The sequence below is a fragment of the Rousettus aegyptiacus genome, unplaced genomic scaffold (assembly GCF_014176215.1).
Source record: "Rousettus aegyptiacus isolate mRouAeg1 unplaced genomic scaffold, mRouAeg1.p scaffold_m13_p_8, whole genome shotgun sequence".
Classification (NCBI taxonomy): domain Eukaryota; kingdom Metazoa; phylum Chordata; class Mammalia; order Chiroptera; family Pteropodidae; genus Rousettus; species Rousettus aegyptiacus.
In genome coordinates, this window is record NW_023416311.1 from 88,319,984 (window position 1) to 88,343,575 (window position 23,592).

Here is a 23,592-nt window from a genome sequence, read left to right on the forward strand (position 1 = left end):
GCAGTAGAGCATAAATATGAAACAGTGGGAATGAAACCAACACAGGTGACTTCTGAGAGATGCCTTGCAAAAGCATTCAAATACTTCATTTCAGAAGCAAATGGATGCCAAGCATGCAAATCAAGTCCAAATCTTTTCTGGAACATAATGTCTATTTGGGCAAAACTCATTCCAACTTTCCTTTTGTTGTTACTTTAATGTTGATGCATAGGCACTGAAATCTGACTTATTTCAGATTATTTCTGTGCATTCGTTTTCAAAACATTAAGCCTGTATTTAGCAAATTCTCTCCCCGCCCGCCCCCTCAAAATTTTTTCTTTCTCCTCAGCTGGAATTTTTGATAGAAGAAAAGAAATCGCACTTCAAATTTCTGATCAGAAATCCCTTATTAAAGCTTTTCACAGAAGCCAGATATTTTTACCATTTCTCCTCTTTCTTCTCTCAGCAGGCAAATGCATTGAGTTTTAGACCAGAATTAAAGTTAGGTATTTTTCCCTGAATACTTTCATTCAAATAAACTAACAAAAATATTTTCATGATTAAAATAATAATAGTGATTTATTCATACCTCATAGTTAGATATCCTTGAAAACTAACCAAAAGAGATTTCTCTTCTTGCCACTTTACTTTTTACCCTTGGTCCCAGAATGTGTGGTTGCTACTATATATTGTTCATCTGGACTCATTGTTACTGGCCCAGCGCAAGGCAACATGAGGAGCTCACTACTTTTTTTCTGTGTCTTTTACTTTGGCTAAAGATTGGTAGGGGCTGGAAAGGAGATAAGAGAGAGAGAGAAGTCATACAGCATGATTTTCATTTAACTTTTGACATCAGGGTTTCAGCCAAAATTGCAAAGAAGGCAAAGTTTTTTTTGGTGTCCAGCCACCTTGTTTCTTGAGCTTCTGTTCACCTCTTGGTATGTCCTCCTTCTGCCCTCTAAAAATGGGAAGAAAGAAACAGAATGAGTAGTAGTTTCAGTCTTTACTAGATACAAGGCCCTGTGCTTGGCATTGTACATGCTGAATCTCATTACTGTCTCAGTGACCTTCTGAAGTAAGACTGGGATGTAGGCAGGTAAGAAACTTGTCTGGATACGTGGAAGAGCTAGGGCTCTCACTCAGTTTGGTGCAGGCTCTGTTCACCATACCATACCAGAGCTACCTCTGCAGCACCTGCTGTTTTTTCTTAAGCTTCAGGTTTCAGATTTACATCTTTTTCTTTTCTCATTTTGACTGATCAAAGCTGTTCTTACTTTGGAGAGATAAGTCTCAGCAAATACTTACAAGAAAGAAAACAATCTGAGAATCAAATTGTGCCCCTTAGTATCTATCTCTCCTTCTTCCTTTTTGTATTAAAATCCTCCAAGTTTTGCCTGGGCACATACGAGCCCAGTGATAGACTACATTTCCCAGACTTCCTTGCATGTAGATGCATCCATGTGACCAAGTTTGAATCAGTGGGATTTGAGCATTTGCCGCATTTATAATTTCTGAGTCCTGTCCTTAAAACCAATCTCACCAGGCTTTCTTTGTGCCCCTTCTGACCATCTGAGAAAAAAGGCTTAACTGGCGCAGTAGCCTTGACCCCAAAGTTGTGAACCATATTCCTAGGCTTACAGAGCTGCCCCACCAACCTGGATCCCTGGGTGCCCAGTCCTCTTCTTTATATGTTCCCGCCAGGACTCCCCATAACTCTATCCTCGGCTCTCTCTACTTCTCACCATCTATACCTTTCTTGGGTGTTATCTAAATATTTTTCACTCGGTGGCTCCCTAATCCTTATTTTCATACTGGAATTCCACATGGAATTCTCTGATGAGCTCTAGAACTGTGTTTCTTCCTTATTAGACAAATCCACTTGGTTGTTCCAGACCCACCTCAACTGTAACACATACATAGTGAATTCATTATCATTTCCCCTAAAAATCCTTGTCCTCCTGCTTAGTCCAGCTAGAGATGTGATCTCCCACCCTCCACCTGGAAAGTAACCCATGATACTTTTGCCCCACCCCTGTACCAAGCATGGTGAATACTGCATCCACAATACCCCTGTAATCTGCTCCCTCCTGCATATTTCTGCTCTCCTTGTTTAAGTTCTTCTCACATCTGCATGGATCACTTTTGCAGTGTCCAAAAGATTCCCTTACTGCCAAACTGACTCTCCTTCCTGGCAATTAGGTACACCATTGCCAGAGTAACCAATCTAAAACTAAAGCTAGATTAAGTCCTCACTACTTAGTTTACTTTAGTCCACTAGCCTTTTGTCATCAGCTCCCAGTAGCCTACCACATTCTTGATCTTGGACTTTCAGTTCTAGGATCTCCGCAAATGCATCCTGTTGTTTCTTTATTCTGTTCCCTTTCCATTTTTATCTGGCTCCCTCTTACCTCTATATAATCATATATAAGAGAGCCAGCACTTTATGGATTTGCTGGCTTAGTGCTCTCCATCTCTAGATATTATGAATGCCCAAGTGAATAGTCTTTGATGCTTTCTCTTGAAATTTGGCAGAATTATCTTATATAAGTATGTTAATTTACTTGTTTATGCAGGCATAAAATATTCATTGAGGACCAGGCACCATATGCCAGGCACCATGATAGGATCTGAGGAAATAAATAAATGGAAAAACATAGTCCTTTAAGCAGCTCAGAGTCTCATGGGGATAGAGTCATAAAAATCAATACTTAAAATAGAAAAGTGTACAAAGCGCAGTACACAGAGTCAAGCATCCAATTTCTTTATAAGGAAGCTTCCTGTAGGATGTAACATTCACGTGGAGATCTGAAGGACAGGCCAGAGTTTGGCAGGGACTAGAGTGTTGCAGGTCGAGGGAATGGACACTGGGGTGTAGGAAGGCAGTGCACACCGAGGGATTTACAATTAGGTCTCTGTTGTCAAAGGGGAGAAGAGTTAAGAGTTGGATGGAAACACACACACACACATACACACACACACACACACACACCCCACAGTGTGTTCTCCACACAGTGGCCAGAATGATTTTTTAAAAATATAAATCAATCATATCACTTCTTCATCTTAGAAATCCTCCATGGCTTTCCATGTCACCAAAATTTAACCTCAAAGTCCTTGCCATTATCTCTAAAGCCCTTCACGGTCAGCTGACTCCAACCCCACTATCTCTCTGATTCCATCTACTGCCATTCTCCCTTGTGACCTCTGAGTTCCAGCCATACTCCGTCCCTGTAAGTTTCTGGTACATTCCATGCATCCTCCTGCTGTGGGGCCTTTGCATTGTCATTCGCTCTGCCTGGAATGTTCCTCCTCAGACACCCACATGGCTTGCTCCCTCAGCTCACTCAGGTCTCTGCTCAAAACAACAGAGAAGCTTAAGCTGACTTCTCTATTATATAAAACAAAAGTCTCCCCACTCATGATGATCCTTCATCCCTCTTCTTCACTAGAATGTAAGTTCCGTGAGGGCAGGGGCTCATGCATCTGTCATAACAGCTGAAGAGAATCATACTTGATGTACATTAGGACTCAATAAATACTCGTTAAACTGATTAATTCTTCAAATAACACAAAGACTTTTAACATATAGGGAACTTTTAACTTTTTCCAAGCAGTTAAATGTTTACTGCCGCCATGTATTGTAACAGTACTCTTGTGAGAAAGGTCTTATCGTTTCCCTTTAAAAGACAAACCAAATTCCATAGAGGTTAAATATTCTGATAAAATTTAAGTGAAAAATTATGAGCAAAAGGCAATCAAGAATCCACGTATCCAGCATCTGGGCCTCCATTTTCTTTTACTAAACTTTTCTGTCTGGCAAGTACCATCACCACTAACAAAGTAAAGGAAAGTGTTTTGTTCTCATTGTTGAGTACTGGAAATGTATTCCTAAGGGTATCACTTTCGGAGCATAAAAGCAAAGAAATTTAGTCATAGTTGTCATTTATTGGAAAGAAGCAAAGCTTAGGTACCTATTTTAGAGAACATACATGAGAGCTCTCTTTCTAAAATCAGTTTAGGTTTTATTTTTATTACAGTAGGAGGTTTGGATTCTGAAGGCATAAAAAGAATCACAATTATACTGTTATGAAAAGTCGAGAACAAATCTTCCTGAATAATATTTTTATTAAATCTAATGTGTCTAATAGTGAAAGAAGGTGTCAGAAATCTTGAATGCTATTTTCCTTGTCTTTGCTTTTTGTGGATAGGAATTACAAAAAGTAGATGAAATTTATTAATTCTATTTCTTTTGGACCAAATGTATTACTGAAAGCCAAAAAAATGAAAGATTTTTTTAAAAATTATTTCTAGGAAATATTTTTGAGGTAATTTTCAACAACATTGAAAAGTATCCCCAGATTTTTTTTTTAAAAGTATTCCTTTGTCAGTATAATTCATAATTAATATAGTTTCAACTAGTTGAATTTTCCATTTATATAGTCAATATTTTATAATTTGTTAATAAGACTATTTTGTGGCTGAATCTATTTGGAAAAATAATTACTTTAATTTGTAAATATACAAATCCTTACATGCTTCAGCTTTTTTCTTTCTCCCTTACTGTTAGAAATGCCTGCAAAAATATGACGTAATGGAAAAAAGAAAAAGTAGAACGTAGTCCAATAACAATAAAGCTCTTTAAGATGTCATATAGAATTTAATTAAACTAATAACTTTAAATTCTATGGCTGAGTATCCACAGTTGTTAAAGGGAAAACTGATGCTAAGAGAAGGTTTCTAAGATACCACAACAATTCATGAATGGAAAGAGAAAATAATTCCTATTAATTCCTGGGCTCTGCAATCTTGAGGCTAGAGATCATAAGATGCAATCTTTCAAAAGAAAACAAAAGGCCATTATAAAGATTTTTTTTGTTATTATATTAAAGAAATATGACCTTCTATTCTAAGATCTCACAGCCCTGAAGACTGTTTTCAGGGAAGTGGCTTGCTATATGTATCGTCTCATTTGGGGAGTTTTCCTCTTGAGAATGTGCATGTAATCACAAACTGTTATTACATCTGCATCATAAAAACCATTTATAATAGCAGTTGTTCACCTCAGAGCTAGCTGAGTCTTTCCACTGAGGTCCTATGTGGACTGTTGGAATCCCTATTGAATAGGTGCTATGTAAAGGCCAAAAATATCCCATGAAGATAAACTCAGTGTGAGTAATATCATCATCATCTTGTCCTTGTATTCTTTGTACCTTGATTTTCTTCATTTAGAAGATCCCATTTTTCTTTTCTATATACTACATCAATCATCATAATGATTTGACACACACACACACACGCATAGAAGCTGTTTCACTTGGTTTTAAGCATTGAGACCAGTAGGAGGAAGGAAGACTCAAGTGGCAGTGACATTTAAGCTTCTTTCATGGTATTTTGGAAAGCCCAAAGAGAGACCTATAATAGTTTCTGTTTTGCTACCAAAGTGCCGTTGAAAATTTTCAGTGCCACTGAAAATTCTCTTGCCAAGTTCAACCTTTGTAGCCCCTCTTTTCAGCAGATTAATGCAATATTTGAAGCTTTAGGAGAGAGCAGGCAAAAGAGCCACAATAACTACAATTCACTCTGTTTTTCCTCTTCTAAACCTCTGTTTCATAGTGCAGTCTTAAGATATCTTTGCTTTTCCTTTCGATCATGCCTTTATCTATCTCCAAAGTCTCGTAAGCCCCTTCATGCACTTCTACTAGCTGTCATTTCTCCTAGAGACCTCAGAGATGTTGAGAGTGTACAAATATATATCTTGGGACTAGAAAGCAGTGTCAGCTGGTCCATAGCACTCTGTCACGTGCTATTTTACAACTCCAACTCTGTTAGAGTTCCTTGATTCAGAAATGTAATATTCCGACGACATTTATTGCCTAGTGCTCTGCTCCTTGCTGTAGATACAAAGATAAATTGCCTTAGCATTCAATGAACTCAGAATCTGGTGGAGGGTCGGTGGTGAAGGGAGGTCAACAATTATAGCATGTGTGGTAAGTGAAGGGAGCACAGGGGCACCTAAGGGGTGCACCAGATTGAGCATGTCCCTGGGATACTGGAATGGAGGCACTGGATGTGGGATGTTGGAGATAGTTTCTCCAGAGAAGATGACACCTGAGCCGAGTCTTGAAAAATAGGCAGGGTGTTGCCATTTGAATGTGACACAATGCAGGACATGGTAGTGTGTGTTTCAGGCAGCATGGGCAGAGGCTTAAAGACTTGGTCCCTTAAGAAATAGCCAGCTTCTAGAATTGGCCTTCTCTGTAGCTGATCATTAGGGCATTCCCAAAGAAGGTATCTGAAAGAAGAAATATTTTATAGCCACATTTAAGAAGCACTTAGCAGAAAATATGGGCATAAAGTATGTTTTACGTAAAGCAAAATCTTACATAAGTGCTCTGTTGCCTCAGGTGAAAGAAATGTTGACATCAAATGCAAAAATCATGGTATGAAAAAGAGAGCTTATTATTTGGGATTAAGTTTATTGTGATAACATGAAGCTTATTGTAATGATAACAAGGGAATCTGTTATCATTTAACCAGAGTTGTCTTGTACTGAAGAATTTAGGCCCAGGATTTCACACATATCTAAAGAATTAAATTGAGATCATCACGAAGCAAATAATAGAAAGTAGTAAGACCCTGAGTTATTTAAAAGCAAAATGGTGAACTCGTAGGTTTTGCATGAAGCTTTTAAACAATGAAGGGGAAAAAAGAGAAAAGCTGGAGAAGCAGGTGGAACAAAGATTTGGCTATTGACTAATGTTATGATCAAGTTTGCAAATAAGGGCATATTGAAATCAGGAGTGCTCGGGAAGAGTCAAAGCAGTTTTAACATTACATTTTATATCCATTCCTCTGTCTCTTCTGACATTTCTTTGTGGGGAAAGAAAGAAACAAAATGATGAGGATGAACAAGACCCCACTAACCCTAGATTTTTGCATGTGGATTCGACCCCTCCTAGTTTATTGTACTGGCACAGCATTTCATCTAACTCTTTCGGAGATCAAGAAAGGAAGACAAGGCGGTTGAAAAGAAAACGATAGCACAAAGCACCGAAGGGGTCAAGTGCCTATTACATGGCAGAGTTAGGATGAAAAACTAGGTCTTCGAACTTCTAATGTAGTGTTCTTTGCTTCCACACTACACTGCGTCTCTTCTTTTGGATTTATTTTTAAACGCTAAAAACTCAGTAATTGTTCCTCCTTTGTGAATCATTAATCTATGCAGCTGCCATACCACATTGTAAGGCTCAGCCCAGCATGGTTAGAATAGAGCACTAAAGTGGGAGTTTGTCATATTTTGGCTTCATAGCTAACCTATTGTCGAATATTGAAATTGTGACATTCTTTAATCTTCCTGCATTTCATTTTCTCTTTCTCCTTGGTCTGTGTTATGTCTTGGAGCTAAATGTGAATGGAATCATCTAGCTACATTGTTCTCACTGCAAGAATACACTTGATGCCAGTTTTCTAGGCCAACCATATGGTTCGCCGTCAAATATGTACTGTGGTTTCATTAGTTTTGTGGGTCTCGGGAATTGTGTTTAGGCCATTTCCTATGTAATTATATGTCCAACTTCACAGAGGGACTTAAGATCTCCTAAAGACTTCCTGGTAGATTGTAGAAATGTTAAGTATAAGTTGTATAAACAGTACTACCTAACATTTATTGAGTACTTGCTGAGTGCTGGGCATTTGCATCTGTCTCATCGAGGCCTTAGCATAACCCGGTGAGGTGAGGCAGAGGGGGAAGCACAGGAACGTCGCCGGCTAGTGTGGAGCAGAGTCAGACTTTCCACCAAGGTCCTTTGGCTCCAGCCCACGCTCTGGACCGCTTACACTACACTCTATAGAAAATGGTCTAGAAAGGGTCTCTATTGGTAGGACACAGTTAATTGTGTCAGTTGGAATTCCCGATTCCTGAAACGAAGTTGGTTGTTCATTAAAATCCAAGTGGCTGCTTTCACGCTGGATGTAGATCTTGCTCAAATAATGAGACCAAAGTAAGCACTTACTGCAGAAAATGTTCTTCAGAGGCCCACAGATTCTTCACTTTGTTCATGTGCAGACCTAGAATATTCATTGTGACATGCCTTATTTCAGCTATATTAAAGGTAAGGAGACTTGACAAATGTAAAAGTTCGAATACGCATCATTAATTTCAGCTCTTTAATTAAGACTTTATGGCACGTATAAACTTCATTTGAAATCTGGGAGGGAGAATAGATCATTAAAAGTGAAGTGAAATGACATTTTATTTCTACAGCTATAAATTTTCTTATACAATAAGATCCTGAAGCACATAACTGTTATTAAAGGTATAATAATGTCTATCCACTTTATATGTATTTAGTACTAGTTTTGACTAAATTAAAGAGAGTCTGTCTTTTTAAAAAATTCATCCAAGGTTCCCGATAGACTTCCCTTTTCCATCCCATTTATTTATTTTAAAAAAACAAAAACAACAACAAAATGAATGCCTTTTATGCCATGCACTGGGTTAAGTACACTAAAACCTTTTAATTACTGATGTGTTGGTAAGTTGGCAAGTTCATAAGGAGTTCAATCTTCTTAATTAAACCCAGTTATCTGAAATTTCTTACCTCCGGTCATACACTAGGCCTGACAGCAGTTTTGAGACAGATATAAACCAGCTGTACCTTCTGGTAGGATAAACACTGAAATGGCTAAAGATGATGATATCATATGTGGAGCTATGAAATCCAAAAAAGAAGCAATAGAAGCATTTTGCCATTTTTAATAAAAGATCGAGAATGTGGTAGGTCAGCCTTCAGCCTCAAGGAAAATGTTAATTGGGATTCCTGGTGCTTGATACTTAGAAAGGAGCTTAATCATAATCAGAGGAAATGATCTGAAAATCAGATCATCAGAGCTAATATTTCAACTATGCCTCACACATGTGCCTCAGAGGCCACCTGGGGGGAAGAGTTGGGGGCAGGGAGTTAATGGATGAACACTTGCTTTCCACACTTAACCCCTCTTTTATTTTATGTTTGAAGAAAGGGTACTATGACTAAAGGAAATTTTGAAAAAAAAAAATGTGGATTTAGGCCAGTTCACACACTTTACCAATGAGCAAACTGAGGCTCAAACAAATTCTAGGAAAAGCAAATAGCTGTATAAGAAAGTGAATATAATCACAATTTACTACACTGCCTGGCCCAGCAGTGAACAGTTTTACATGGTCATTTCGTCACTGTGATGTGAATTCTGACTATAGAGTTACCTACAAGTTGTGACTTAGCTATCCTGGGAGAACTGAAGATGGTGGAGGATGGAGGTTTTTAAGTGAGTTAAGTCTTCATATGGCCCAATGAAAAGTTAGTAGGTAATGTTCAAATTGATTAATTAAGAAAAAAATAGCACGCCCAACATATTTTTAAATGTAGAGGTAAAAAGAAAATGTATGGAAATACAAAAGAAAATGCTTAAAAAAATTGCAATTGATTCCTCTTGAGAGAAGGTCTAAGGGTATGGAAGGGAGGTAAAAACAGCTGTTTTCTGTATACATATTGATTTTTTACCAAATAAAATAAATTTTTTAAAGAGGGATATTATGCATTTGCATTACATGTATGCTTCCTACTCTTGGTAAATAATAGCTCATGTTTGTCAAGGAGACCATTCCCTAGAAGAGAAAAATAAGCAGGGTAGTAGAAGTGAAATGTCTCATTCCATGATGTAAGGACTGAAGCTTGAGAGGTCAAATTTGTGGTAGGGTGTTTCCCAGCTAAATCACCGATACCTTTGGCTATTCATTAGGCATTCCCCTAAATTATTTTAGGGACAGAAGCTGCCTTCTGAAAGAAGGTAAAAGCATGACTGCAAAGATTTTGCAAGAGCCTATACCTGGGAGACAATTTCTCTGATAGTTCCTGTTTCCCCAATAGTTATAGCAATTCTAAATAAAAATTGGTATCTAACTACTCTTTTTGATGTTTCTTTTTTTAAAACAGAAACATACACATAAAATCATGGAGAAATGTACATTACCATTAACTGGAAAGCAGTGTGTCGACCGCATCATTACCGAAAAGGTAAAGTGCCTTCTCTTTTTATTTCCTCTAGTGTCTAAAACCACGTTTTTTACTTATAAGCATTTCCAGAATTTTTTTTGTTACCTTCTGAAAGTGTGTTGCATTGTAATCATAGGACTAATTTAATCCGTGGGTAGACCGAATAGGCAGATTCATCAATTTAATGTCTCAAAATGTAGAAGTCTTAATACACTAGTCTGGAAATATACATATATACACAAAACTGAACTACTGTCCTTGGTAATTTTGACAGTGTGATATAGTCAAAGAAAAGTTTTAATGGTCCTTATGCTTGGACTATTAAAATGAATGATATATATAAAGTTAAGAATATATTTATTATTTCTACCTTTCTTCTTTGCTTTCCCAAATCACAAGTACAAATTGGTGGATTTCATTTTCAAAAACTAATGATAATTGGGTTTTAATCATTTGGGTGCAAATTACAGTACAGGTCTCATAGTGAATCCAGAAATCTATTCAATGGTTCTTGCATGCTTTCAGCCCTCTTATAAAGTGGACTTCAGAATACATCAGTCATGTTAGTGCCTCTCTACCTCTCTAGATTTCTTCTCTGATAGGAAATGTTGGCCAGTGGTACAACTGAAAGCTGTTCAGGTCAGAAAAGCATCACTGGCAGTTGCCTCCAGTCTCCCTTCTGACCTAGATTTGAACCTTGGGTGCTAGAATGACAAAATTCTCCTAAGTGATCTAGGAGGGTTTTATTTTCTTGATTCAGTGTCTTGATGAAACCACGAAACAAAATTACCTATATCAGGGTATGTTCGTTTATTTGTTTTCTGTTAAGGATGCTGTTTCTTTTGCCAGGAGCTGCAGTAGTATTTCTTTGCATGAATCTGGTTCTCTAATCCTCGTTAAGCTGGTAATAAGCACCCTAAAGTAGCCCTTTAACATATGTTAGGAGGTTCGTAGTGCTTTGCAGAAGCCATGTTTTAAGGAGCATTCTCTTGTTCTAAATGGTGCCTTTTCCTATCACTGTTTGTGTGGAATTTAGTAAAGATGACTTACAGAGAAGAACAAGCAAATAAAAGGGCAGAATATTTTATCTCACCAATTATTCCTCTAGTCTTAACCACTTCTGGAACCCCGCCAGATCAATGGACAGGACTTGTTGAAAGGGGTCCATTACAGTGGACTCTTGAACAACATGGGTTTGAACTACGTGGGTCCATTTATATGCAGATTTTTTCAATGTACAGTAAATGTATTTCTTCTTCCTTATGATTTTCTTAATAACATTTTCTTTTCTCTAGCTTACTTTATTGTTAAGAATACACTATACAATACATGTAACATATAAAGTATGTGTTAATCAGCTGTTTATGTTAGCAGTAAGCTTCCAGTCAATAATAAGCTGTATTAACAAAGTTTTGGGGAGTCAAAAGTTACTTTTATATTTTCAGCTGCATGGGAGTCAGTGCCTCTAATCTCCTGTGTTGTTCAAGGGTCAGCTGGACTTTGAAAATAAAGACTAAGCAGTCCTTGATCCTGTTTTCTTCAATAACGTGATAGAGCTTGTAAGAATAATGCCAGCAACATTGTCCCCCCATCTCCACTTCTCCCAAGTATACTCACTTCCCACTCCCTATTTCCATGTGTATGAGCCCTTCTCTTGTTCTCACCAGTACAGTGCTTTTGCCTGCTGTACCTCCCATTCCACTCTGCCTCCCCAAATCCCACCCATCCTGTAAGCCAAATACAGTTTCCACCTTCATCATGAAGAGGTTTCTGACCATCTTAGCCTTCATGATTTCATTCCTGGTGATCCACCATTCATTTTGGCATTTATCATCCAATACTAACATTTTCTTATGATAAAATTTATTTATTTAACTTTAATTCCATTTTAAAAAATCTTTATACCCTTTCTCTCCATCCACATTGTTGTTTTAGTTGTTCATTCATTACTAAGCATTTTGTGAGCATCTTCTCTGAACCAGACTATTCCCAACAGTAGGCTACAGAAAGGCGGAGGACAGTCTCTGCTCCCAGGGAGTATGTTCAGGAGGGGTAGACGTCAAAGGCCGTCATGGAATACCTGCCAGGTGCTGAGTTAGGAACATTGAGAAAGACTGCTTAACAGCCTGCAAAGAGTGTCAAAGAAAGCTTCTAGATGGTGTCGAATATAAACTTTTAACGTGTTTTGTAAGGCATTTCACAGTTTGTACCTTTTCTCCTCTAGTTTCAGTGTCTTGCTTTCTTACATTCTCCCCACTTCAGCCATGCTAGAATGCTGTGAACTATGTTGCATTCCCTCCACCATGTTCTTTGGGTACTTTCTACAACCTGTCCTTCTCCTTGGCATGTTCTTCCCACTCCCATCCATCTGGCTTAATTCCTGCTCATCTTTTATGTCCCAGCTATATATTTCATTCTCTGGAAACTCTTTCCTATCCCTCCCCAAATCTTCTGGGTGTTTCTCTGAATGCAAGTACTTAACCCTGCTTTAGCACTGACCACTGTATTGACATAACCTCTAAGCTCTGACTATCTCGCTCATCATTGTTTATTCAACACTCAGCATGGTGCTTGCCCATACACAGTGAATGCTTGTACTATATTTTTCTTGACATGAAAACTGATAGATTGATTGATGACTTGAAAGTTAAGTAGGAGTTTTATAAGTGAGACTAAGACCAAAGAAGCCTTTCTAGGCTTAGGGAAAAATATAGGCAGAGTCATAGAGGAATTAAGAAAACATAGGCTACATAAGGACGTGAAAGGGGAACAGTGTAGATTGAAGGCATGGTCAGAGTCAAGGCTAAAGTTGAAAAGATAGCGAGGGGCCAAGTTATGAAGGAATGTGGATGCCTTGTTAAGAAATTTGGGTTTTATCTGGAAGGCATTTGGGAGCCTTTTGATGATTTTCAGTAGCTGGGGACATAACTGATTAGATTTGTATTTTAGAAGGAGCACTGTAGCTTTGATATAGGGTAGGGAGAGAAGAGATGAGACAGAGTCCAGTTAGAAGTCCCCGTCAGTGACCTGGGTCAGAAATGTCAAGGTCCTAAACCACGGAAAAGAAAAGAGATTTGAAAGAGATTTAGGAGATAAACACCTAACTCAATGATGAATTAGACATGGATGCTAAAGCAGAGGTGACTTCTAAGTCTTCTGGCTAGAGGAGATGGTCGACCTGTTGTATCCTCAGTGAAGTCCAGGACTGTAGGAAGAGAAAGGGTGGAGACAGGGAAAAAATAGTTTCACGTTTGGACATTCTCAATTTGATATTCCTGAATAACTTAATATCCGGTCAGATGTTTCTGATACACAATTGGAGATGTGAATCTAGAGCTCAGAAGAGAAATCACTATTGGAAGACTTGTAGAAGTCAGTAGCATATGGGGATAATTGGAACCTTAACTATAGATGACCTTGCATAGCAAAAATGAGTTAAGCAAAAAAGGCAGCTAAGTATGGAACTTTGGGGACCTCAATGAAAAGAGTAGTACATGTTTACCCGTATACTCTGTACTAGTTGGCACTCAATCGACATCTGTTTAATGAGTGAATGAGAATGCAGTGCCATTAAGGGCAGTAAATGAGTACAGCTTGCCAAAGCAGATAAGGGAATAGAATTCCATTTTCAACTCTTAAGGAAAATTCCATTAGTTTGCCATTTGAAAGAGGCTTTGGAGCTGCTTTGACCCTGATTTCCTAGTTTCGTGTTGCTAGAATGAGGTTATGAAAGATGCCTTCCCCAGCATCACCTAGGCTATGATTAACTGCTTTATCTATAATGTAGCATTTTATGGTGGTGATGGAATAATTAACTTATTCATCTGTAAAACAAATAAAGTAGTTGCAATATCGTTCTTGGTAGTCGAATGATTATAGCTTTCAGGTTTTAGCCTTCATTATGATCAGGTTTTTGTTTATACCACTAAATGGGAATCTTCCTAAATATTTCAAAAGAAAATTTTACACTTTTTAATAGTTGATGCTTGGCTTTACAGTATATGACCTTGAGAGCTAATTACCGTTTGATAAAGGTATTAATAAAAGGTTTTTTTAAAGCAGTAAGTCAATTTGCCATAAATGTTATCTCCCTGATCTCTGAAGTCTTATATTCATGATACCACAGTTACCTTCTCCCCAAATCTCTTCCCTGCTTGTTCTTAATAACACAATTTAGAGGCTTTATTTCTTTGATTTGTTCCATTTTGATAAATGTACAGTTATTCATAATGTAGAGAAGAGATAATCAGTATGAATAGTGCTCCAGTCACATTTTCTGTAGAGGAAAAGAATGTAGTTTAAAAGTTTTTTGTCATTTTGAAATTAAATAACCTAATGCAGCATGTAGAAATTCCTAAATAACCGTTTATTTCCCTTCTCAAAACATGTATTTCTGCTGGAAGAAAAAGGTTTTTTTAGAAACATGAAAATGTGTTATCTGTGAATTCATCAAACAAGAATGCAAGTATCACTGGTTTCCTGGATGTTTTGCTTCTGGGGAGAAATAGCAATTAACTGGAGACAAATAAACACTTTGGTGTTTTGATTTGGGTTCACACACAAGTGACAATAAATTAAGCTATTAAGGGGAAAGAATATTCCTGTGTGATGCTCCTGCTATGTCTCAGGCATGATGCCAGGTCCTCAGAATATGTTTGTGACTTTATTTGTCCTGTATAACAATCTCGGGAAGCAGGGTGGTTTTTGTTGTTGTTGTTGTTTGTTTGTTTGTTTGTTTGTTCTGATATTCATCTGCAGACGCAGGGATAGGATCATGAAAGATCGTATTGCTAGTGTGCTGCAGGGCTGGTATTCCAGTCCCGCTTGACAGCCAAGGTTCTTTCCTTTACATGTCACTGTCTTCATAATAGCCTCCTCCTAACCAGGAGAGTGTTTAAAAATGACCGTTTAGGTGAAAATAAAGATTCTAAGCCTGCAAATAATGGTCCAATTTAAGGTCAATCCACAGGAGAGGAGAGATCTGGGCAGCATATTTAAGTCTGAAAACTGAGAGAGGAAACAGTACCTGTTGCTCTGAGGACAACTTGTAGAACCTTCAAGTTAAAGCCGTAGGGAAGCAGTTTTGACTCTTACGGTAAGAGCGTCCCATCAATAGACAATCCACCTCGAGATGAGGGAGCCTCCTGCCACTGGAAGTGTCTAAGCAGAGCCCCAGTGGCCAGTTCAGAAAAATGTTTTGAAGAATTCTTGAGTGGGAAGTTATATTAAGTGGCTTTACTTCTCTTCTACTCAAGTTGTCATATAATTAAGTGTGACAGCATGTGTCCTGGACGAGATACAACAGCTTGAGTCTACCTGCAGAGGTCAAGCTGGACCAGTGGCACTACCATCACCTTGTGTTACTGACCAGTATGTTATAATGGAATGTTCAGGGTGAGGTTAGCCTTCTCATGCTTGTCCTAAACACAAGCATCTTCATTTGATTTATATTATTTCAGAGGAAGATTCTAATGCTCTTGGACCTATGTGTTTTCACAGGACTTACAGGGAAAGTTTTAATATTTACCTGGGCGGGAGTGTGGGGGCGTGTTGGTCGTTCAGAGTCAGGACAGCTACCCTTTGTAATTATTCCCAGCCCCTGAACAGAGCCTTCTCTCGTTTCCCGTAACTCTTTACCCAGCAGCACTGATCAGCTTTTTCCCTATCCCTGCACTTTCATCTTTCAAATATCTTCTCTCTCCCTGTTTTTCTTCATCCTTTCCTTTCTTCAAACCATTATTAATCATCTAATTGGAATTCTAACCAAAAGTCTTAGACTTAACAAAAGTAAAGCAGTTTAAAAAACACTGGTTATAACAGTAGCAGATGCCGTCAGCAGTCAGCACCCCTTTATTTTCTGGCGTCAGTAGTGCTCCACACCTAATTGCCAGTTGGGGAATTGACATTTATTCTCACCAAAATATAATAGTTACGGTTGACATTTTTTCATTGCCGATTTTCAGGGGTTTTTTTTGTCCTGGGTCTTGTCTCTCCTTTGAGAACTTGAAAGCTTGTTCCTGTTTTGTGCTATAAAATAAATACTGCGATAACGATTGTCATTGTCATGTTCTTAACCCCGACAGGCTGTGTTTGACGTGGACAGCAAGAAAGGGCTGACTCTGATTGAACTCTGGGAAGGCCTGACAGTGGATGACATAAAAAAGTGCACTGGGTGTGATTTTGCAGTAAGTGTTCCTGTGAACAAATCCAGCCACTTATCCTATACCACGAGCTTGATTAATGGGTATTTACAGGACATGAACCATTAATTTGTGATCATTTTGGGAGTTGACCTTTGCAGAGAATGGGAGTGAGAGGCAGGGGGGGCCTCCAGAGGAGAGCAGGTGGGAGCAGGGGCAGGCTCTGACTCACGGACCAGGGCTTGGCTCAGGAGCCAAAAACAGGAAGGGGAGGAAACACCAGGAGCTTCTGGAAACAGAAGGTCAAGCTTGAACTCTAAACTACTATCTGTAAAGTTGCTTGCAATCCTCTGTTCTTGGGATACATATCAGCTGGAGCTAAACTTGATTAACTGAAAAATGTGAGCTACACACTGAGAATTGATAATTCCTTTTTAAAAAATCCATCTTTGACTTATGAGGTTTTTTTTTTTTCCAATTAACTTCCATGCCTGATTATTCTACTCATTAAAGATATTAGGGTGTTAGACTTCTGACAACACAACACCAGATTGTAATTATAAAATAAGTATATCCTGCATTTGAAGAAAAGGTTAGTTCATGAGAACCCTGACTTACAAAGTAGTAAAGCACATCAGGAGAGTATCATTTAAGAAATATCCGGTCCCTTTTGAAAACAAATAGAATGAAACTGTGATACAAATAATTGCCCTTTATAATAAGTGCTTGTTTATAAATTACCAATCACCTACCTAATGGGGGTGAGAAGATGGTCTAGTCTATTTGAAGTTAATCAAAACTGAAGGTGAAACATCTCCTAAAAAATGAATGAAAAGAATTTGCTTCTCACATACCTTTTTATAAATAGATCTATTCATTAAAATGAAATATATTCATAATGAAAAGAAACATTGCAGCTACCCTTCCTGGAGAAGTAATTTAACAAAACTTATTTGATAAATCATGCATATATGTCATACATTTCTTCCTTAGGTACTACATGCTTGGCTGGTACCTATCAGAGCATAAAAACAAATTTATGTAAAAACAATTTTGCTGCATAATTAATTATTCACATATAAGCATTTCTGGTACTGTATGAAGGTCTTTGTCTATTAACCTTTTCTGAATTTCCCTTTGGAGAAAAGAAGTCTGCCAGCAATACCTTGCACAAAAGGCACATCTTCAATTACCTTTTCAATAACTTCAGGGGGTAAAAATGAGATTTGTCTATACTTTACTTAGAATTTCTTACTCCAGTGATAAAAGCAAATGAGTCTTACTTAATCAACTTTTCCTCGTATTTTTTCCCTATGTGGATGAGTTAACCTCTTCTTCAGCAGGTAGCATCTTTGAGATCCACAGAATGTTCAATTCTCTGCTGCAAAACAATATACAAAGCAAGTTCCTCATGAACTGTTTCTTTTTTTGTCATATAGATAAATCAGGAATGAAAAAGATGCATATTTAGTATTTACTGTTCTGCTTTCTTATTGTTTTTTTTTTTTTAAGTGCTACTTTCCATGTCTTGATACATTGAAAAATATTTTTATGGTCCCTCTTTTATTATAGTACTACCCCCGTGTAATCTGTTTCCTCTAGATTAGGATCTAGGGGTGAAATGTTCATTTGTATGTCTAAGTTGTCCTGAAAATGAAAAAAGTGCAGTAACAGCTGAATCACCTTGACAAAAGAACTAGCTTTTCGGAATCTGATGATCAATGGCATCTCTTTAGACCCCAACAGATGAAATCACACCTTGTGGATTGTTTCTCTATAAGGCTAGGGACTGGAGTACTCTGACTAATAAAATTTTCTGCCTAATAGCTGGGTTACATTTAATAATAAAATTATGTTGAGGATAACATTTTTTTAATTTAATAATTCAGAAGGTATTCTATGTTATAATTCACAAGCTACTCCATGTGAGTATTACTGTAGGTAGTTCATGACTGTATAATCCTCCATATGTGACTATATACAGGTTACTCAAGATTTCTGTTTGAGAAAAAGCCTACTCAGCCTTTACTATATAGCTGGAAGCGAACAGTCTATAAGGAAATAGCCAGGTTGTTGCATAATAAAGAAAACAAGGTAAAAACCTAGGTCAAAGGAATTGTGAAGATGTGTCGGTAAACATCCCATGTAGCTAAGCATATGGGCAAGTGAATGGGCAATAATACAGAATGTGGTTATAAGCTGATTAAGAAAATACTGAGAATTTCAAAGAAAAACACAAAATATGCAACATCAGATAAAAGGACATGACAAAATTGTGGTTACAGGGTATTAAAATATGATGGTTATAATAAAATATTTGACATTTAAAAAAGGAATTATTAAGATTTTCCTGTATAGCACAGTGCAGTTAGCAACATCAAAAAATTCAGAAATCGTTTCTTACGTATCAGCTGAAGCAGCTTCTTAAAAAAAATTATAATAACCAAAAGAATGTATGAGTTATACTCATAATTTTACGTCAGTTAAAAGTTTTGTTTTCAGTTGGTAAGGAAGTCTCATAAGGGATATACATCTGAAACTCCAAAGGAGTCTATAGAAGTTTTGTCATAGGAATGCAAGTATTGACTATTTTTCTGGAACCTTCACCACACTCCCCAAATAAGATTCTGGTCAAGAATAGTTCACAGCAAGAGAAGCCAACCCATAATGGACAGAGACGTGGCTCCATATGATCACTCTCCTTCAGAATATACTTGTTTACAAACAGAGGGACTTTGGACTATTTCTTGGGAATTGAGTTCTGACTCTCCTGAGAGAGAAAAAGGAGCTGGGCAGGTAGAGGTAAAACTATTACTGTTATTGTAAATGCTAGTGTGCTGGGTTTGGCTCCTGTGAACAGCCACAGCTGGCTTTTCAGGTAGAAACTCCAGAGGTGAGAGGGACTTTACCTCCCAGTTACAGGAAACCCTGGAAGACCATAGGCCTTTCACATAGGGGCGAGCCTTTACTTCTGAGCTTTTTTCCACATGGCTAAGCAAAATAGGATACGTGCTCCCCACAGAAGGCTATGAAATGTGAGTGAAATAGAACAAATTGGTACAGTTCCTACTCCCAAAGGTCTTGGTCTTATTTTCCAAGCAGAAATACACCTAAACCAGCAGTAGCAAAAAATTAAATAAGAATACTGCTTATTATATGTTTGCAATGGAATCTAAAAGAAGCCAGCTGCAGACATTCTTTGCCAAGTTCAATAAATTTGTATTCCCAATATCTGTTATGAACTAGCATTATACCAGAATTAAACAGTATACTCTCGGGCTTTCCTTAGACTGGGAAGACAAATCATTGGCTTATCTTCTACACTGAGGTCATACAGACTTGTGCTTAGCCTGTAGATCACCTTGGCAGGATAATCTGCTTCAGATTGCATGGGTTTTCAATGTTGATGAGACTGTGCAGGAACAGAATGAAAAATGATGTTTTAGTAGATGTTTTTCATTACAAAAATAGAGAGGCCAAGTCAGTCTATAGAAAGCTGCATCTTCTATTAAAAGTCAGTTTCCACATTGAGGATATAAATGATATTAAGAACTCAAAATAGGGCCAACATGACAAGAAAAAGGATACATTTTAAGAAATTAAAGTGTCCATTTTTCTTTTAAAGGAAATTCTATAAAGAATCTACTAAAATTTTGTTTCAAACAAGAAAAACTTTTATTAAATTATTTCTATAGATGTGCTGTTTAAAAAAAGAAAATGGATTGTTTATGGGATATACTTTCTCAACACTCAGAGTTCATATGTCTTTTATTTTTTCCAATTAAGTTAAAGTTCTGTGCTTCAGAAATGTGAACTGACTTTTGTCTATTTATTATAAGTTTACTATTTTGTCTATTATTATATATCTTTTCTTGGACCTGGCAAGTCTGAATGAAGTCTCGTTTATTCTAACCTCTATACCAAATCACACCAATCCTTTTTATTTTGGTCATGTCATTCTTTTAACAGAAAAACAGAAAAGGGGACATCGCCTACTCCTATTTTTAATACTGATTTAACTCCTGTTAGTAACCTTTCTTATAGTTCTTTGAAGCTTATCTAACCCACTAATTCATTCATTTGTTCATTCATTAATTTAACAAAATATTCTGGATGGCAAAATACTAGTTAGGCCCACTTTGATTACCAGATCCTTGAGGGGTTCATAAAGAATCACAAATTTTAATATTCTCTACTGTGCATTCCATGGAGACTGTTACTTACTAGGACTTGACAGATATTTGCCAGATCGAATGAAGAAATCTGTACCTGGCATTATACCTTGAAAGATCTGTGAAAATGAAGCCAGACCACTTACATTTAGGTTTCTTCTTTCACCAGCTCTACCATTAAATGTAGACCTGTCCTCATTTTGCTCTGCTTCAGGACTCCTAGAAATGTATTTGCCGTTCTGTACAATGAGCATAAATATAGTCAGCGTTTAACATTTTTAATGCCGTTAGCTCCTTTTCATAATAACTTGGAATCTTTTTGCTGCCTTAATATCATTTTCATTCTGACTATGAAATTTCTGATAAAACTTCATCATTGACCATACATCTCTTCATTAGCATGCATCTTGTTAATCCAAAGACTATATTAATTGTCTCTTAACAAAACTATAAGTCGACAACCTATTTTAGGACTTTGAGACATGTTCCTTACTCTGTGTCTCTGTTTTGCATGAAGTCTCAGAGGCATTAATCTCAGAGCTAAGGGATCCATTCAGTAGAGAGCTTGGTTATTTGGATGCTTTATCTCCCCTCTGCTCCTTGTTCTAGTCTTAATGATTCTTAATTTAGGAGCTATAATGCAAGATGGTTGAGAACTACTAACTACACAAAATGTAAGCAGAAGAGGAGTTCTCTGTCTTGGTGGTTCAGAATGGAAAATAATGCGGAAAGTCTAGGTGACGTTCATGGAAAAACTTCTTGTTGCCTTTTTCATTCAGGTTTTGGAAATTGAAAGGAAAGGTGTTTATGCCATGAGATTTTTTCATAATTTGGTTATTTTGTTCTCTTTCATTTGTCAGGTTTCACCAAAACTCATGCCAATGCAGCAGATCACAACTTGAAATGTGGAACAGACATTTGTCCCAAGCCGTGTCTTTTTAATTTTAACCACATAGGACATCAGTAATCATCAGTAATCACAATTGTATTTTTAACAAGCAACTTTTGACTATTTTTTTCCCCTAGCATCTTATTCTGTATACAGTCATATATATTTTGTTCTCACAAGTGTGCCGTGACATTTTAATGAAAAACAAAAATAATATATGATTATCTTATTTGTTTTATAAGTGTTGAGAAGTCTGTCTTTATAGTTGCTGCTCATATGGGATTTCTCTCCATCTTCTGTGGTACGTACCTAAATTGTGTGCAGTTTGTGTTGAAATGGACCTGTAGGAAGAGTTTCATTGTTGTACCTTACCCATGAATGAAATCTTAACATGTAGAAAAAAAGAACGAGAGTGGAAAATAACTTCCCCCTGAGTCTACCTAAGGCATCATTGCACTAGTCCTGAAAGATGACATATATGTGAATTTTGATTAGTAGAAATGCTGAGTTAATGACTATTTTTCCTTTGACCTCCTCTGACTTTTCTTTTTAAGTTTCTGATTTTGTGATTACACCTCTTCTCCTCTCACTCTTTTGGTAACTAAATAGATACCCATGAAGGAAAACAGAAACATTTCTATGGGATGTTCCTGTTAACTGGTTCATGAAAAAGAGCAAAGTATGTAGAGTCTGTTGGTGCTTATATCCTACCAAAAGATTGCCTTTATAAACAAACCAACCAATTATGTGTGCTTTGCCAAAGACTAAGGTTTATTATAGGAAGAGGGCTGTAACCTAACTGATCTAGTCAGTTTTCCTACTTTGAAACACTGCAGTATTTGTATGTATCCAGAAGGTCCTAAGAGTCTATCTTTGTGTTATTGAGGACCAGTGGGCTATTTGAACGATACTTCCTCTTAAACCGAGAAAAGCTGAGGATAATTTATCATGAATCCATAGTCACAATGACAGCAGAGTTTTTTTAAATCTTTCTTTTTAGGCGTTTCTTTTTCTGCTTAGAAATGTTTCTAAATATTGAATGCCTTTTTTTATAGAACAGTTTTCTTTCTTCTGTCCCAGCTCCTTCGTTGAACAAAGTACTTTTAATTCAGCCCTATCCAAGTAGGGGAAATAATGATGAGCAAATCCAGGATTTAAAGAGCAGTGAGTGAATTTTCATTGTTAAAAAATAAACATGATGGATTAGGTTTTATAAGGAACTTCTCTTCAGAGGTATCCTCAGCACCAAACAGGTGCCCAGGGGGTGACCAAGCATCCTGGGTGTCAAACAGGGGGTGAAAATCTAGACACCCTGAAGACGGGCCAAAGAGCTAGGCTCTGGACAGAGGTAGGCACAGTACAGTGTGTTATGTCATTCCTCTGACACCAGTTAGAGAAATTTATGCATGTTTTTAGGTGACGGTTGTCACTGAAACTCACTTTCTCTTCAAACGCAGCTATAGTTGTGTCACACACAGTATTGGAGGAGAGAGGCTTTTGTGTGTGTGTGTGTGTGTGTGTGTGTGATGCATACTTCATATATAAAATAGTCTTCCTGGGTGGCCTCATGGTTGAAAAGCATATTCTCCCATTACTGGTAAAATGGACACTTAGAATTTTCGAGGCCTAGAGAATAATATATATCTATGTCAGAGTTATGATTTGAAAAAATGTGTGTTGTTGATGGTTGCTATATTTGCCAGCTTGCTTGCTCATTACTCCAATCTGTTACTTTTAGATAATGTGATTCTAAGAACGTTCCCAACTTCAAATGGTAAAGCCTAAGCAAATGACTTTATATTCTTGATTAAAAAGTGCCATGGATACTAAAAGCATTAAGAAATAAAATAAATATTTCAGATTGATATAGACCAGTGTGATTGTCCTTTTTCTCATTTTCTCATTTGGGAATGGCATGACTACACATGGGGATAATACAACAGAAATTGGTAGAATGGCCAACAATTAAAGTCAGCACACTTTTCCACTTCTAATCAAATTGTTGCTTTTCTATTTATCTTACCAAAGAAAAGATATTGTTCTTTATGAAAGAACAAATGAAATTTTTACCCAAATGCATTCTGCACTTTTCTCCTTGTCAGAGCCAATCATTTGTCTGTAAAAGTTGATTATCCCAGGCTTCATTGTTACTATATATATATATTTGCTTTTATCTAATGTTCCTTTAGAACACACGTACATTAATTGGTGCTCTAGTGGTTCTAGTGGTGTGTTGAGTTTGCTTGCATTTTGAACTGGCTCTAGTGCTAGTTTTTTCAGCACCTGTGGTACCCCTTTGGTAACAGACTTACCCCCTGGCCAAGGATTGGGAGTGTGCCCAGGATATGTCACTTATGGTAGCTCTCCAGTTGGCAGGA

The 23,592-nt window shown here is 37.3% G+C and overlaps 1 protein-coding gene across 1 annotated transcript in view; it reads left to right on the top strand.

Moving 5' to 3' along the window:
* Positions 1–23,085, top strand: part of OXCT1 (3-oxoacid CoA-transferase 1) — a 113,189-nt gene extending 90,104 nt beyond the window's left edge. Inside the window, exons 15-17 of the mRNA XM_036225589.1 lie at positions 9,954–10,034; positions 16,097–16,198; positions 21,186–23,085. Of these exons, the coding sequence (XP_036081482.1) occupies positions 9,954–10,034; positions 16,097–16,198; positions 21,186–21,227 (225 nt within the window). The 3' untranslated portion in view covers positions 21,228–23,085. The remainder of the gene's footprint in view (positions 1–9,953; positions 10,035–16,096; positions 16,199–21,185) is intronic.
* The last annotated feature ends 507 nt before the right edge of the window (positions 23,086–23,592 follow it).